Here is an 18779-nt window from a genome sequence, read left to right on the forward strand (position 1 = left end):
GTATAACACATTTACATTAGATTTACATTAGAAGATGCCCAAAATGTCTTTGAGAAATTTTATGGAGAATTCATTTTATCTGGGGTCATTGGGGAAGACTTTATGGGAAAAGCAATATCTAAGTTGGACCCTGAAGTAATATAAGAAAATTTCAGAGGTGGGCTGGTGGATGGGGGATGTGATGAGGAGGAGCTACTCCAGGAAGGAGAAATAGCCTAGAGCTAGAGAGTTAAGTGTGATCAAGGGGAAAAAAAGGTTAGCAGAACATTTTGGTTGGACTTTTCATACTGACTGAATTATATGACTGTTCAGATGAAGGTTTTTTAAGAGGTAATACTTTTCCGGATAAGTACAAAAAGTCTAAAGCAGCAAGCAAACCTATAACACATGCCCCAAAACTCGAGTTCATTAATAATTTTGTGATTGTCTTAGAAAACAGACAAACAAGCAAAAATTTAAACTTTCTCTCAAGTGATTTTTCACCTTGTTATACTTGTATCTCTTATCAAGTAAGAATATTGCCTGGGGGGGTGGGGAACAAAATTGAAACAGAGCTCTAATTGTTTCTATTTGTTCCTGTTCATCAGTGTTTCTTACATTGAAAGGCCTATGCAGGGAAAGCATTTTATTTCTGTTCTGTGGATAATGCCAGCTAATTATAAATATTAATTCATTAATTTTTTTAAATGCACTATTTTTTCATATCTGAGAGAGCATGATGAATTTAGAGTCCAAGAACTTGGGTTCACATACCAGCTATGTTCCTTCTTGTTTGTAACACACAATTTCATTTCTCAGGGTCTCAATTTTCTAATCTATTGAAATATTAGGTAATACAGTGGATAGAACCTGAAGTCAGAAAGACCCATCTTCCTGAGTTCAAATTAGTCTCAGACACTTAGTAACTATGTGCCCTGGGCAAATCACTTAATCCTGTTTGCCTCACTTTCTTCATCCATAAAAACAACTAGAGAAGGAAATGGAAAACCTCTCCAGTATCTCTGCCAAGAAAACCCCAAATGGAGTCACAAAGAGTTGAAAACAATTGAAAAATATTTGAATAAAGACTAGTTGATCGTAGATCTAGAATTGGTAGGCACTTCAGAGGACATCTTCATTTTATAGATAAGAACACTTACAATCATGAGGCTTCCCAAGACCACAGAGGTAGTACATATCAGAGTTAAATTTCAAATTCAAATCCTTAGATTCAAGATCCAGTGCTCTTGCCATTTTGCCAGACTGCCTTCTTAAGGCCTCAATGAAAAGTCATTATATTGGTAAATAATTGAAAGTTTTTCTTTATTTTTTATTTTTTTTATTTTTGATATATATTTTGAGAGTACCTCCATTTTGTTTCAATAATTTTTCAGTTGTGGACCCATTTGGTAAATTCTTGGTAGATATTAGAGTTGTTTGTCATTTCCTTCTTCAGCTATTTTATAGATGAGGAAACTGAGGCAAACAGCGTTTAGCAACTTACTTAGGTCACTCAGTTAACAATTCTATAAGACTAGTTTTCCTGATTCCCAGCTTGGAATTCTATACATCAGGTAACCTAACTATTCTGTCTTCTTTTGTTCCCTTTCAAAAATCTCTAAAAAATTATATACTACTTCTAGTATAAGGATTATATTAATCTAAGTAATTTTCCCAAAGGTGAGAAAAAGAAATGTCTTAGTTAAATCCATAATTCACTGCTTCTTTCCTTCCATCATTCTGTTTCCCTCTGGTAACATCATAGAATTTAATTAAAGAAAACAAAATCTGAATCTCCAAAATTGTTTTTTTTCCACTTTGGACTTGTTTACTTATCCATATTTGATGGATCAAATCCATCACCAGAGATGCAATCCACATTAACAGACTGGATGTGAAGAGAAGGCCCAAAGCTTTTATGCTTAATTCAAAAATTTTATGATACCCTGGCAAAATGGAAGATTTGGCTACTCCTGATGTAACATTCCAGGAAAAGAAAACCTAGTATGTATTGTTCAACAAACTCTAAAAAATAAATGTTATATTTTTCTTAGATATTTTGAAAGGCTATTCTAGAATTTGGAATTTATTTGGGTTAGAGGATGTATAATAGAAAGATTTTTGAATAGGCTGTCAAGGAACATAGCTTCTAGTCTGATATCTGCCCCTCAATAACTGTCTGATTTTGAGTAAGTTCTTTTATCTCTCTGGGTCTTGTTTTCTCATCAGAAAAAAAAAATTCTTGCCAGTGCTAACAATAGGATCATAGGGCTTGAAAACTGAAAGGCACTTTAGAAATAATCTAGCTCTCATTTCACAGATGGAATAGGATGAAGTAACTTCTCTTAAGACTACAAAGCTAGAATGCGATGTTGTTGTGGAAAATGCTCAGGATTTAGATCAAGCGAAATCTGGCTTGACTCCAGAATTGTATTTAGGATAGAGGTCTTTCTACTCATATGACCTGGTTAAGTCATTCTCACTCTATGTACTTCATTTTATTCCTATCTAAAATGGGAGTTATAAGACTTGCTTTACTAGTTTCAGAGGACTGTCGTGAAAAGTATATCTTGTAAATCTCAAAGTTATGAATAAATATGTTTTTCTAAAATTGTGTCATAAATGTTAGATCTGGGATTCCAACCCAGATCTTTTGATGGTACATATTTTTGTATAAAATTTTCTATATTGGCTAGAGAATTCCCCCGCCCTGAAACTGTGAATCATGAATTCTTTAAATTATGTCTTTTTGTTGTCACAATGCAGAATTATTTGTGTAAATCAAATTGAATATTACCATAATGTCTTAAAATTTTTTTGAAGATAGTATGGAATCACCAAAAGTTTCCTTTACTTCATAAGATGCAATTAGAGTCTTTTGTGGAGTATTATACCTGCATTGCTGATGATAGTGCTTTCACAAATACAGTGTAGATACTATTTTTGCCCAAATAATTGAACAGCATTCATAGTTTCAATGGAATTAGCATCAAAAATGCATGAGAAAATGATACTATTCTTCATTTAACATTGATAGTCTTAATACCTAAATGTAGACTTTTATGTTGAAGGAAATATTTGGGATCTTAGAATATATTTTTTCATCTTTTATATGTCATTCATATTTTTTCTGATATTACCAAATATAGGTTCTCAAAATAATTATCTCTTCCTGATTTCCAAATGAAATTCCCAGTATACTCTATTTATATCTGTAGTTTCAGGAAAATATCTAGAACTGTTCCTATATCATAACTAAACAACCAGTTTAAAAATGAAAACCTGAAATAATTTTGAAATGATAGTATCTAGAGAATGCCAAATAACCAAATTCAATACAATTTGAACACATTTATTAAACAAATAGCATACATAGCACTGTGCTAGCTATGTGCTGGGTATATGAAAATGAAAAATATCCTCATCCTCAGGGAGATTTCTGTCTAATAGGAGGATATTAAAAATTACACATTCAGTTTACCTTTGTATTGCTTTAACTATTTACTGTGTTCATATGCTGTGTTGTTGAGTTTTTTTGGATAGAAAACTCATAATAAGGAAAATCTCTGTAGGAATACAGTTTGGTACCTTCTTTGCAACTTCTTGCTTTGTAGACTAGACCTCTCAGTGGTCCAGTTGTCAAGACATGGGGCACTGAAAAGTCACTCAAGATCACACAATCTGTATCAGAACAGGACTTGAACCTTTAAGACTGACTCTCTATCCACCGCAACACTTCCTCTCATTTTATAGGTTGCTTAACTGAATTGAGAGAAACTATATATAGAAACGAGAGTAATTCAATTCTTCTTGCATCAGGTCCAAGTTAGTCAAAAAGATAAACTTGAAGAAAATGGGGGGGGTTGGATATTTTTTAGGTTTTTGCAAGGCAAATGGGGTTAAATGACTTGCCCAAGGCCACACAGCTAGGTAATTATTAAGTGTCTGAGATCGGATTTGAACTCAGGTACTCCTGACTCCAGGGCCTGTGCTCCATCCTCTGTGCCACCTAGCCACCCGAAAAATGCTAATTTTATAAATATCCTGTAAATACAAAATATTTATTGTATAAGCCTTTCCTGAGCCACAGTGTGAGCTCTTTTGCTTCCAACCTCTGCAACCTTGTATAAGTCATTTAATCTCTCTGGGCCTGAGTTTCCTCATCTCTAAAATTAAGAGATTGAAAAACATAACCATTGAGTTTCCTTTGAAATTCCTTTGATTTATAAATTTATAATCCTAAACTAGAATGAGGGCAGGGAAGAGATTAGATGAAACCAAACAGTCAACCTTTGTCTTTTATAGCTCCCTTCACCATACATTTTTGTCCTTTTTTAATCATAATAAATACTGTGCTTTCTTCATTTCATTAGATTTTCCTTTTTTTGGCTAATATTGTAAATCTCCAGCACAGAAACATATACAACATTTAATCATTGTAATATAATGGTTACTTTTTTTGTTTCTCTATAGGCAATATAATACAATTAATATGCAAATATCTATATATATGTATATAAAACCAAAGCTCAGTCTAGAGTTAGAGAGAGCAAGAAGAAGAAAAAAGGAAGGAAGGAGAGAAAGAATGAAGGAAGGAAGAAAGAGAAAGAAGATTACAAAGCATATGGGCAAAGATTTGGATCAAGAGTTAAAAATGAGAACATGGTGCAATTCTTTTGATAACTCTAAGATGCTCTTTGAAAAAACTTATCCTTTTAATACTAACATTTTTCTAATGATGTTGTATGGCTACAAGTCATAGAAATATATAGTATCCAGAAAATTAAAGTGAAAATCAACCTTAGAACAGTGAAGAGATATGATAATGAAAAATACTTTGAACAGGGAATTACAAAGGAGAAGCAGAGTATAAGATGATATCAAATAAATGTGTAAGCAAAAAAAGAAATTGATCATGTATCAAAAGCATGGGATTAGTCAATAGATACTTTTATGTGCTCCATTTATATACTCAGGATCTGAAGAAACCTCTAGGAAGTCCTTCAAGGTATTGGTTGCCTAGCCTGTGATGAATTCTTAGGAGGAAATGGATGAGCATGGAAGAGCTGAGTACTGCATCATTAGAGTGGATACCTACACTGAAGAAATTGTAAAAAGTGTTTGAGTATTTTAGAGTTGGTTAATGATAAACTAAGGGCAGCTAGATGGCACTGAGCCGGCAGTCAGGGATACTCGTCTTTGTGAATTTAAATCCAGCCACAGAAATTTAATAGTTATATAACCCCAGGCAAGTCTTTTAACCCCTTTGCCTTAGTTTCTTACCTGTAAAATTAGGTGGAGAAGTAAATGACAAAACATTCTAGTTTCTTTGCCAAGAAAATCCAAAATGGGGTCAGGAAGAGTTGGCCATGACTGAATAACAATAAAACAAAAACTATAAAAAAGTTTTTTTATGTTAGCATCTGGAGCTAACATTACTAAAATAATTCCATGGATTCAAAATTTCAGCAATTCAACTACTCCTTTCACCAATTTTTAAAATCTTCATAAGTTTCTGTGCAGAAAAAAAAATTCAGCATCATCCTACCATCATGGTGAGGATTGGAACTTAGCTAGGTTAGTGCTCAGATGGCAGACATAAAATCCATTGACATGCCCTTAATTTGTGCTTTAATAATGTTTTGTGGTTATTCAAATTTAAAAATGGGTACATTAATTTAATCTGTTATCTAATATTGTTTCTCTAGACAAATCAGATTTTAAATTACATTTTTAACACATAATGTTTCCATTATAAAGCCTCAGTAAATGTAAATTTGATGTAGTGGAAAGAACATATATTCTGATGTCAAAAGACATCAGAATTTGACTCTTGGTTGTACCATTTTCCAGCTATGTGAGCAAGTCAAACTTTCTGAGTTTAGGGCTTTAACAGAATGATCCTTGGGGTTTCTTAAAAGTCTGTAGTCTTTTATAAATTTTATAAGTTTCTTATAAATCTAGTTTTTTATAGCCTGACTGAACATATTTAGTTTATTTAAAATCATATAACTTAAAGTTGAAAGGGACTTTCTAGAATATTTAGTTAAGTAATCTCTTTTTATAGCTGAAAAAATTGAGGACCAGAGATATGTTAAATGAGTATCCCAATGTTAATTGTACAATAAAATTCAGTACTTTGTACTATTTTGATTCAGAAAAAAACAGCTTTATTAAATGAAAGCAATAGACTTTAAATATTTAAGCAAGTCCTCTGAGTATTTCACTTGCTTTTAATTAAGTCTTTTTGTAAGGCAATTCATTCATAAAAGGAAGAGGAATAAAAAGTTTGCTTTATCTGTCAGAATTATTCTATGCCAGCATTTATTTCCCCCGGTAAAAACCTTAAAGCAGGAATTCTTAACCTGTGTGTGTACATGCATGTAAATGCATGTGAACAGTCTAGGAACCCTTTCTTATGAAAAGATTTTTAAATGTATAAATTACAACACATGGATCTACTACCTAGCCAATTATGTTAGAATAGTTATTAATTTAAAAACAGTTTACAAATCCTAGGTTGAAAACCATGCCTTAGGAAAAAATATTAATTCCTCACCCTCACACTTTCTGTGGAAAATCAATTTTAATAGTTTGACCTTGTTCCCAACTCATTCTATAAAAATGTAATTTTGGTATAATATCAACTGACATTTATATAGCCCTTTTTGTTGAAAAGTGATTTAACTTATTTCATTTGAATCTTCCAGTAGTTTTGTGAGGTAGGTTTTAAGATATTATGATCTCCATTTTATAAATGAGGAAACTGAGGGTGATAGAAGCTAAACAAATTCCCATGATCCCAGCATGTGGATTCAGTCTCAGATGCTCGACTCCATTGAATCATATTTGATTTCTGTTGTCTTTTTTATGTGTATCTATACACTATATTATTTCCCTTAAACAATATACTTCTTTTTGCTTTGTTTTTTGCAAGGCAGTGGGGTTAAGTGACCTGCTCGAGTTCACACAGCTAGGTAATTATTAAGTGTTTGACTTTGAATTTGAACTCAGGTCTTCCTGATTCCAGGACCATTGCTCTATCCACTGTACCACCTAGCTGTCCCTAAACAATATACATCTAAAGTATCAGGACTAACACAGCTGCACTGAAGTTTTTAATAAATCTTTGGGAACTAGTTAAAGAAAGCATTAATTAAATAATTTATGTTAAACATTGACCTAAGTACTAGGATTACAAGTACAAACAACAAAAAAAGACAGTCTTTAAACTCATTAAATTTGGTGCATTTCACTATCTTTTCCCACAAAAGTCATCATTTACCCATCTTCTTTAAAGTTCACAATATTGGAATCATTCTTTTCTTGATGCTCTTCCTCACCCTAAAATCCAATCACAAACCACAAATTCAATGACCAAGTTTTGTTGATTTTTCCTCTCCTAAACATTATTTGTTCCTCTACACTCATGCAATTAACACATTACTTCAAATCCTTATCACCACTTAACTGAATTATTACCTTTCTATTGGTGTCTCTGATTCAAGCCTCTAGACTCTCCAGTTCTTCCTCCACATAGCTGACAAAATATAGTTATACAATACTGTTCTGTACATGCCACTTCTATGCTCTAGAAACTCCAAAAACTCCCTTTTACCTCTGGGATAAAATACAAGGATGTTAGATTTAGCAATTGCTAATGATCTCTTACTTGCTAAATCTAATGACCTTTTCTTATTCTCATCCTTCTTGATCTCTCTGCAACCATTGACATGTCAATTGCCCTTTTCCTCCTTGATATTCTCTTCTCTCTAAATAATCATTAACATTACTTTTTTCCTGATTGCTCAAACACTTTATGATGTTCCGGACCTATGCCCATTTATCTTCTCCCTCTATACTCTTTCATTTGATGATTTTACCATCTCCTATGAATTTCAATAATCATTTCTCTGCTGTTATCCATTCCCAATCTCTCTGCTGACTTCCAGTCTCATATTTCCAACAACTTGTAGACATCTGTAATTGTAAATACTTTAGACATCTTAAATTCAGGATTTCCAAAACCAAACATTATCTTTCCCTGATCCCCCAAACCTTCCTTCTTCCTAACTTCCCTATTACTATTGAGGATACTATCATCCTTCTGCAATTGATAGAGCACCAGGTCTGGAGTCAGGAAAACTCATCTTCCTGAATTCAAATCTGGTCTCAGACACTTACTATGTGACCTGATCAAATCACTTAACCCTATCTACCCCACATTCCTCATATATAAAATGAAATGGAGAAGGAAATTTCAGCAAATCACTCTAGTATCTTTGCCAAGAAAACTCCAAATGAGGTCACAAAGAGTTGGACATGACTGAAAATGACAAAACAACCAAGGCATCCTTTTAATCAGCCAGGGTCACAATCTAGATGTCATCCTTGACTTCTCACTCTCTTTTACTCTTTGTATTCAATCTATTGCCAGTATCTATCAGTTTTGCTTTCATCTGTCTCATTTGTGTCTTTCTCTATTCTGATATTCCTTACACCTTGGTGTGAACCCTCCTCACCTCATTTCTGCATTTCTACAATAGCCTACAGGCTAATCTGCGGCCACAATTATCTCCCCTTCAGTCTCTCCTTCCCTCAGCTATCAGTGATCTTCCCAAAGTTCAAATCTATGTCACTCCCCTACTCATTAAACCTCCAGTCACCTCAAGGATAGGATACAAAATCTTGTTTGGCTTTCAAACTTGTTTTATAATTTGACCCCTCTGCTGCCTTTCTAGTATAGTACTCTGTAATTCAGAATATTGACCTCCTTGCTGATCCTTGATCAAGACATTCCATCTCCTAGCTAGGCATTTCCCACTTCATCTCCACTTCCAGGATTCCTGCCTTTGTACAAGTCTTAAATAAAATATTATCTTCTACAAGAATCCTTTCCTGAGCTTTAATCCTAATGCCTTCCCCCCCTCTATTATTTCCAATTTATCTCATATATAGATTATTTGTGCATAATAGTTTGAAGGTTAACTTCTTCAGTAGACTCAGTAGTTTGAGAGCTTGGAACTAGCTTTTACTCTTTTTTTATATTCCTAGGACTTAGCACAGTTTCTGGTTAATGGCAGAAACTTAATACATGTTTGTCTGACAGACCAAAATAATATAATCCCCAGGAGGGTTTGAGATGATTTCATTTTTTTAGGCAGCTAGTTGGTTTGGTGAAAAGAGTAGCATATCCAGAGATAGGAAAATCTGACACTTCAGATATATGTGACCCTGGTCATATCATGTAACTTCTATTTGCTTCAGTTTCAACTGCAAAAGGAGGATAATACTAGCACTTACCTTTCAATGTTATTGGTAATTTCAAGATAGTTGTAAAGAGTAGAGAACATAGGGGCGGCTAGGTGGCATAGTGGATAAAGCACCGGCCCTGGAGTCAGGAGTACCTGGGTTCAAATCCGGTCTCAGACACTTAAAAATTAACTAGCTGTGTGGCCTTGGGCAAGCCACTTAACCCCGTTTGCCTTGCAAAAAAAACCATAAAAAGCACTATATATAAATACTAGCTATTATTATAGCCACAGCCACCACCATTTCTATTGTCTTTGTCCCCAGTACTTAGCAGAGTCTGTGAAACAAAGCAATGCTTTATAAAATAAAATTCTCATTGGTTGACTGGCAATGTTTCATTGTCACTGCAGTAAATAGTGATAGTGATGGTGACTTCTGGATAAATTACCAAAGAAAATAGTAGAATCTATCTATTGAAATGCCATTCAACATAGTTAAATGTACTATTTTGTCACTCAGAAGGTAATGATATTGTCAGGCATTCTGAAATGACCTATTCTCTATCCCAAATGTCCTTATACTTTAGCACCAGTGAGTGATTCCTCAAATTGTGTACAATAACAATTAACTGTAAAGCATCTGATGTACAAAATGTAAAAGTAGTTATATTCTCTAGAAAGTTATATTTTATGTAGACATTTTTGTCAGGTTCTATTTAAAAATTCCCCCCCTTCCCAAAATACTTACTTTTATTGATTTGTGCCTCATGTTGACAAATTTCCTATAGTCCAGAATGTTATGGTTGAGAGATTATTTTTATATCTGGTCAACCTATTCCTCTAATTCTATTATTAATCTTCCTGGCTACATTGTTCACTTTTGGTTTAATAACCTTTTGTGAAAATACTTAAATATTTGCATATTTCTCTAAAAGTATAATTTCCATTTCCACATTTTATTGTATGCCATGTCATTTTGATAGTAGTAATCATAGTAGTAATAATTCATAATAACCGTGTACATTTATATACTACTTTCTAACCAGAAGACCTGAAAAGCTGTTTAAAAGCTTACTATGTGCATATCTCTATACATGTCTGTCCATACACATGGAATGTACCAATATACTCACAACATGCATTATACACCCCTCCCCACCAATCCTAAACCATCACACATTCTAAAATGCAGTTGCTCCAAGAAAAAAATATGGCAACCATTCTGTATTTGTAACTGGACCCAATAGTCTTTAGCTTGCAAAGCTATGAATAATTTATTCAACTAAAATTACAGAGGGAATTCTGGTAAACTAAAATGTAATTTCCCAATTTAGGCTTGGCAAGGAAATAAGGATAAACAGCTCTTTCTCCTGCAAAAGGTAGAACTGGTAGGTCTTAGCTGACACTTCATATGAAAGAATTAAGACATCTGTAAAAATTAGGAAGCTAACATCACCAAATTGTTATGGTCAATTGCCAGAGCCCAAACTAATGGTCATCTTATCACAGTAGTTATATATACTGCATAGAAGAGAAGCTGACATATTTGTGAAAGATTTTGAAAAGCATTTTCTAAAGTCATTTTGTATCCTTATATCATCAGATAAACCCAGAGAATATAAACCAGTGCTTGTTTTGTAGCATCTTTCTCTTCTACCTTCTTTCCTGATATTTATTCATAGAGGAGAGGAGCCAATAATTAACCCTAATGACTACTTTTCTCTAATGTTTAGAATCAATTTATATTTCATTAGAATTCAAGCCCCCTTCCCCCTCCCAACCCTCAGGAAGAGGTTCAAGTAGTCCTGGCACAATCTTCAAACAAGAAGACTAGGGAGAACAAAGGTAGGTCACTCCCTTTTCAAGATTCACTGAGTTCTTCCTGCTCAATGACCAACCAGGTGGTTGGGCATCCATAAGTGACAAATCTTTCACTTTGGAACTGTTTCCCTAGAAGTGGACAGTGAATAATATACACATACACACACACACACACACACACACACACACACACACACACACACAAACAAACAAACACACGACTGGCTGTAAGTTTTGATTTTTGTAAAGCATTTATCCTGTGGTTACCACAGGCAGAGGAGGATAAGGAATATCATAGCAATGTCCTCATAACTCAACTCCTGACTTTTAAATCCCCCAAATTTCCTTGAAGGGGAAAATTATGTGAATTGCTAATAACTTTCAGTGTTCCAAGGACTTTTTGTTTTCTTTTATTAGGAGTAGAATATAACTTAAAACAAAATATAAATATAAAAAGTATTTGCAAAACTAAAGATTACAAAAGTAAACAATATTCCAGACCTCATAGTTTCAAAATATTCAATATAGTACTTGTAGAAGTATTGTGGATAGGAAATTCCCAAGGGAAATGGTTATCTTTGATTTCCTAATTAAATAAATGCAAATTTATGTTTGCCAGTGGTGAACAAAATAAATAGCAAGGTGTTGGGTACTTTCATTAAGATAGAAGTGGAAATGAACAAGTTTTAAAAATCTTTTTGACTTTTCTTTTTAGAATATAAACACTTAGAGGACAGGGTCAGTTTCAGTTTTAACTTTGCATCCCTAAGACCTTGAATACCACCTTGCTCATTGTAGAAATTTAATGTTTGAATTAAATTGATTTCTTTTGTTCTACCAAATCAAGTCTAATAAAGAAATCCACTTCTAGATTAACATCTTATACCATCTTTTTAAGCTTTGTATTCTCATGCTTGCCTTGTACAGCATTTTTATTTCAAAGTAATTCAGTCTTTCTGAAAATCTTATTTCTAGCCCTACAGATACAATATCTTCCTAAGAAACCTTTATTGAGTTTCTGAGCCACTACTATAGAGATTTTTTGCAATAGACATATTTTCTCTTCAAGGAAGAGGAAAGAGGAACATTGGTATCTGTTATCCTTATCATTGTTATTTCTTCCTTCTTCTACATCCCTTTTGGTAATTTTTGTCTTCTCTTTTGTCCTTGTTTGTCCACTCTATTTAGCACTTTGCTTGCTATTCTGAGGATGATTCATTTTCCTGGATCTGTTTTTGTTTTTCTTTTTATTCAGAAATGTCATGGAAGGAGAAATCATGGAAGGGAAAAAAAGATCTAAATAATGTGAAAGAGGGTATCCTTTTAAAATTTTCTTTTGTTTTATTTTGTTTTAAAGAAGAGTTTGGGAATAACAGAATTAAGAGGCCTGGGTAGGTGGTTTGATCTTCCTGTAGTATATCCTAGTTTTTCCTAATTTGACTAAGCCCTGACAGCCCTCTATACAGTCATTTATTGCATAGTACAGCAATAAAGGTGATTTTTCTGAACCAAGAGTTTCTGAAAACCTAAAGTTCTGAAACAAGACAAAACATACCATCCTCTGGGCTATCATTGATTTGTATTCCTCCATGTATAGTTCTAAAATCCCACAGCTTTTATTTTAACAGGGGAAACATTATTTCATTCTTTACTTTTTTTACAGCCTTTTTAGGTGGTCTAGCATTTGGGGTAGTTTAGACTTGTTACTGTAGCAACTTTCAGGGGGATTTAACTTTTTTAACTATAAAGGAAAAAGAGAACAGTGTAGGCTCCATCAAGGTAATTTTTCACTGTGAGTTAGCATATAGCAGTGATTCAAGTAAACCTCTTTATAACACATTCAAATCTCTTTTCAGTGTATAGTTGAGACCTATTTGAAATACTGTAAATCCAATTATTTCCTTCTTGTTTTCATATTCACTCTCTCTGTCTGTCTCTGTCTCTGTCTCTGTCTCTCTCTCTCTCTCTCTCTCTCTCTCTCTCTCTCTATATATATATATATATATATATATATGCACATATATTTATATGTTGTATATAAATGTTTAAATACATATATATCTGCATAAAAATTTATGGATTTTGTGGGGAGGGATGCTTAAGGGAATAAATGTGGCAATTGACAAATATTTGAATTATTACTTTAATTACAATTTTGCTTTGAATGTTTTTCATTTCTCTTTATCTAAAGTTTATTTATAATAAGGTTTTGATGTTTGTAATACATTGGTTAAGACAATTTTCACCACACCCCTGTAGACCTCAGCAAAATGTAAAGCTATTTTAGTGAGGAAGTGTTTAGGTCATTTAACTCTGCGTTTCTTCAGCACCACCTGGTGGATTAAATGTCTTCTGTCTATTTTTTCCCTGGTGTTAATCAAACTCTAAAACCAATTAAACATATTTCCAAGGGCCACTGAGTCTTGATCTTCTGTGTATCTATGGAAATTTTGAAGGTCTTCTCAGTTAAACCAAGTATTGGCAAAGTTAAAAGAATTTAGCCTTCTAGATTGTCATAATATTTTCATACCAGTGTTTAAAATAAGTTAAATGTATCATAGTTTAATATTATATAACATAGATATGGTAAATATATATATATATGGCATATAAGATTAATGATATAACAATAAAATGTGAATTACCTATACCATATCTTTATGTGATTCATTTTCCCCAGTAATTTATGTTTATTAGTAACAAATCTTGTTTGGAGTTATAGAGTTAAAACATTTGAAAGAAATTTTAGGAAATCATTTTATGATATAATACAGCTCAAAGAGTATATTCATGTGATACAATCACTAATGCAATTTCATTATTCATTTTAAAACTAAAATTTAAGCCTAAACTATCCTAATGTTGGTGCCTTAAGTAATATGAACATTTTTTCCTTTCATTAAGTCATATTGTGAATAAAAATTAAGTATGTTATGAATTAAGTAATTGGGTGGTTCTGTGGAAAGAACACTAAATTCTATTTATGCAAATAACTGAAACCTCAGTTTTCTCATCTATTAAAATGGTTCTATATATATATATTTGAATACATATATATATACATATATTTGTATATATGTAAAACCCTATTAATACTGCTTTAAGGTTTACAAAACACTTCCCTAAAATAAATGTTAAGCCTTAATTTAAGGAAGAGTTATATAAATCTTAAAATAGTATTCAAATCCAGGTTGAGATGACTTCTTGTGCAAAAGTAGATAGAGAACAGGAACTTGAGTCAGGAAAACTGGACTTGATTTTGCCATAACCATTTACTAACTTTGTGATCACCATCCTTTACCCTTTATGATTCTCAAAGTTCCTACCTCACAGAATCTGTGGGACTTTAAATGAGATTGCACATGCAAAAGTACTGTGCTTTTTCAGCCAATTTTGTCTTAAATGTACTTCTTGGCAGAGAGAATCAATAGTTTAACTTGAAAATTTAAAGGAGATTGGTACTTTAGAAATTTTGAAGGTTCTTCCAACACTATGAAAATAATTAAGTGTGCAAAATAATGATTTGTGTTCTTGCAGATCCTGACAGTAGGAAAATTGTAACAGATGACAACTGTTAGAACCAAAATGATCAGCATGCATATTTTTCAGTAAATTTTATGGAAATTTTGTCTGTCCTTTACTTATATCAGTAAAGGTAAAGAGTACTCATGTTTCATCCAGGATCTGCATTTTCAGTGTTAACTTTAGTGGAGATAATATTACTTTTTTAAAAATCACTATTAAAAATTAAGGAAATATTAATTCAAAAAATATATAAATGTCAGTTGTTATCAAAGTCATCATGACTATTTCATTTTTAAAATTGTAGTGACCATTTTTGTTTTCAAGACAAGGCAATTTTCTAAATTGAGAAAGACAAATATTGTTTATGACCGTTCACAAGTTTATGTGTCTGTGAAGTCTATCCTCAGAATATGCATTTCATGTTCTTTTCCTTTAGAAAGTATTTATGTACAAAAAGAATAGATTTAGGTATTGAGTAGTTGAACTATACTTGGGAGAGGCAGTGTACATGATGGATTTAGAGCCCATCTTGAAACAAGGTAGACCAAGGGTTCAGATTGAAGCCCTGACACCTATTGGTGGTGTGATCTTGGTCACGTCACTTAAACCATCAGTGCTTAAGGCAATTCTATAAGTTGCAGACTCATTGTCAACCTGTATTGCTAGAGAAAGTTTCTTCATCTGAGAGTTCCCATATCAGAAAAATTGTAGGTCCAATTCCTTTCCCTTTGTGCTTTATAGTATCTAAAAGGTTAATTAGTGAAGGAAAGCTATTAAGATTTGAATGACAAATATGTTTTTTTGCCTTGTAACACCATTTAGGATAAATAATTACAGTAAGGGAAGCCAACCAACTTTATAAACACTGATTTCTTTTTACTCTTGAACCAGGCTTAATTAATTTACCTTAAACATTTTTCCTCTTTTTTTTTTCCTTCCTAGGCCTGGGATTATATACTGTAAATTCAGTGTATGGAGATACCATTGTTATGCCTTGCCGTCTTGAAGTACCTCAGACTCTTATGTTTGGAAAATGGAAATACGTAAGTAGTAGCTTACCTAGAACTTGTCTAATTGTCTCCCATTTTCAAATAAAATTCCTTCTATGAGTAAAATGGGAGCTTCAAATTAACATAATTGCAATATTCTGCTGTCAAGTAAAATGTATGAAGGTAAATTTAGTCTTATAAATATGCCACAAGCATAATTCTTTGAGTCCTGTATGCCAGAATCTATTCTTCACTCTTCCCTCCCCTAAATGCCCGACCTATTCACCTAGATCATATAAGTCTGAAAAGACATCTTTATGCATTAGAAGTGGTGATATTCCTAGGATTTACCAAGAAAGCTTTGTGCCTTGTCTAAATGTTCAACAATTATATTTAAATGTATCTCCATTGTTCCCTGATTTCCAAATTAATTTTTCAGAGAAAGTCACTTGAAGCGCAATTCAGTTTCAATGTATAGTGTCTGAACACACAGTAAAAATAACAATTTTAGAACAAATAAATTGGTATTTATTCATTAGATTTATAATATCTAAGTGGATTTTTTAATATGTTTTATATTTGTATCCCAAATTTTACCATCTACTAATCTCTTTTGTTCTTCCTCTTTCATCCATGGCCTTTCCTTTTGGCAAAATTAAGGTCATAATTTTTCAATTTCCTGCCTTCACAAATTTCTCAGAGTAATTATTTACTCTCTCTTCTATTCTCATCTAAGGGGAAGATATGACCCTGCTACTTGTCATAGCCTCTAAATTTAGGCTGCATCATCCAAAACATTGTTTTATCACTTACATTCTCTCTCTCTCTCTCTCTCTCTCTCTCTCTCTCATACACACACACACACACACACACACACACACACACACACACACACACACACCTCCTGATCCTCTACTTAGTCTTAATATTTGGCCTTTAACTGTAAACAAGATGAAGCATATCTTATATACACTCTAATTATAAGCTCACTTCCCTTTTTCCCTTTCACTACTAAAGTTTATGGAGAAAACCCTATTCAGTCCTTGACCTCTCAAAATCTGGTTTTGATCCTCATTGTTCTATTGAAACTGTTCTTTCAAAGGTCACTGATGACCTCATAATCATTAAATCCAATGACCTTTTTGTCAGACCTCATTTTCCTTGACCTTTATGGAACAGTTAACATTGCTGACCCATGGTGCTTTTTTTGACTCTCAGCTTTTTCACACCATATTTTCCTAATGATGTTTTTACCTCTGTGATCACTTCTTCACTTAATCTTCCTTTTTCCTTAAGATTTTCTCAGTTTTTATCTCTGTACTCTATGCCTAATGGATATCATCTATTCTCTCAACTTACACTATCACCTTCACTGTAAGTGATTCCCAAATCTCTTTAACCATCTTTATTATCTCATTTGAGTTGATTCACATTCCTAACTACTTTTCAGTCATCTCTACCTGAATTTCTTAGCAACACCTCTGATGGAACATGACAAAGGAGAACTTATCTTCTTTCTTTTAATATAACTACTTCTTTGGACTTTTTCATTTCTCTCCTTGTTGTCACCATTTACCCAGCCATTCATACTTGAAACTGATGTTCATTGACTTTGACTTTGCCCTCCATTTCTTATATAAAATCATTATCATGGGGGTGGCTAGGTGGCACAGTGGATACAGCACAGGCCCTGGAGTCAGTAGTACCTGAGTTCAAATCTGATCTCAGACATTTAATAATTACCTAGCTGTGTGGCCTTGGGCAAATCACTTAACCCCATTGCCTTGCAAAAACCTAAAAAAAAATCATTATCATGTTACAGTTAGAAAAGTATAGGTTCTAGAATCAAGGTATCTGAGTTCATGCTTTAATGGATACCATCCATGTGACCTTGGACAAGACATTTACTCTCCTTGGACCTCAGATTCTTCATATGTAAAATGAGATTAGACTATGTAGTTATTTGAGGTCCCTGCCAGCTCTAAATCTGTGATCATATGGAATATATTTCCTCTCTACTCTTTCCTTTTATTCTCATTGTCACAACTGTAGTGCATATCATAATTCCCACCCAATTGTGTCACCAGTTCATCCCCCTAACTATTCTCTCTCTGATTTGGAGACAGATTCATCTTTCTTGTGGCTAGGACTAAGATTTTTTTTAATAGAGTGTGCTTATAACCTAGTAACAAGTGTGGGGTAAGATTAATTTTTGTCTGCAAATGAGGGAAATACAATAATGGCTGTCTCACAAAGATAATTTTTTGTTGTCCAGTTACTTATACAAAAGCAGTTCAGTGGATCCCCTACTTAGATCTGGAAAGACCTTAGAAAAAGACTTATCTGCTCTCCCACTACCTGAAGGGTCTTCTGATTCCAAATCTATTTCCTTCTGCACTTACTGCCCATAAAGTAATTTAAGCAATTTTTTTCTTTTAACAGTAGAAAACATTCTCACATCTCCTATTTATAATGTCTCCATAAAGAATAGTTTATGACATAATTATATTATAAAATACTGAAAGTAACAGTCTTTTCCTATTTACATAAATAAGAATTGAGAGAGAGAGGGAGAGAGAGAGAGAGAGAGAGAGAGAGAGAGAGAGAGAGAGAGAGAGAGAAAGAGAGAAATTCCATAATTCCATAGTGGGGCAAATATACTAATATACTTAGAAGAGAAATATTCTAGCCATCTGGCAAAAATATGTATGTTATGGATTTAATTAGAATTTTACTCTAAAAAAAATCTGATCACAAACCCAGATAATCTCAGAATTAGAAAAGACCTTACTAGTCTTCTGTTTGCAATCTCCCCCAAGAGGGAATCTATCATCTTTCAAATGATCTTATTCTAGTTTTAGACTCATTGGAAGGGTTTTTTCCCTTTTTTTTTCTTTGCATCAAGACTAAATCGAATTCTTTTCAACTTAAACCATTGCTCTAAATTCTTTCTGCTCTCTCATTCTGAGCAGGACAAATCTAATCCTTCTTCCATGTTAATGTCCTTCAAAGAATTAGGCATTCCTCCTAAATCACCTACCCTGACTAAACCTGCTCATTATCCTGAACTGACCATTTGTGGTATGATCTGCAGAATCCTCTTCTGAATGAACTTAAGCTTGTTTATGACTTTCATGTAGTGTGGTATCCGAAAGGGAACAAAGTTCCGCAGGTGTAGTAAGACCAGAATAGAGTACAGCAGAATTATCAATTC

At 33.3% G+C, this 18779-nt stretch overlaps 1 protein-coding gene across 1 annotated transcript in view; it reads left to right on the forward strand.

Moving 5' to 3' along the window:
- Positions 1–18779, forward strand: part of ALCAM (activated leukocyte cell adhesion molecule) — a 247927-nt gene that overhangs the window by 173928 nt on the left and 55220 nt on the right. Inside the window, exon 2 of the mRNA XM_074214405.1 lies at positions 15519–15619. Within this exon, the coding sequence (XP_074070506.1) occupies positions 15519–15619 (101 nt within the window). The remainder of the gene's footprint in view (positions 1–15518; positions 15620–18779) is intronic.

The sequence above is a fragment of the Macrotis lagotis genome, chromosome 1 (genome assembly GCF_037893015.1).
Source record: "Macrotis lagotis isolate mMagLag1 chromosome 1, bilby.v1.9.chrom.fasta, whole genome shotgun sequence".
Lineage (NCBI taxonomy): Eukaryota > Metazoa > Chordata > Mammalia > Peramelemorphia > Peramelidae > Macrotis > Macrotis lagotis.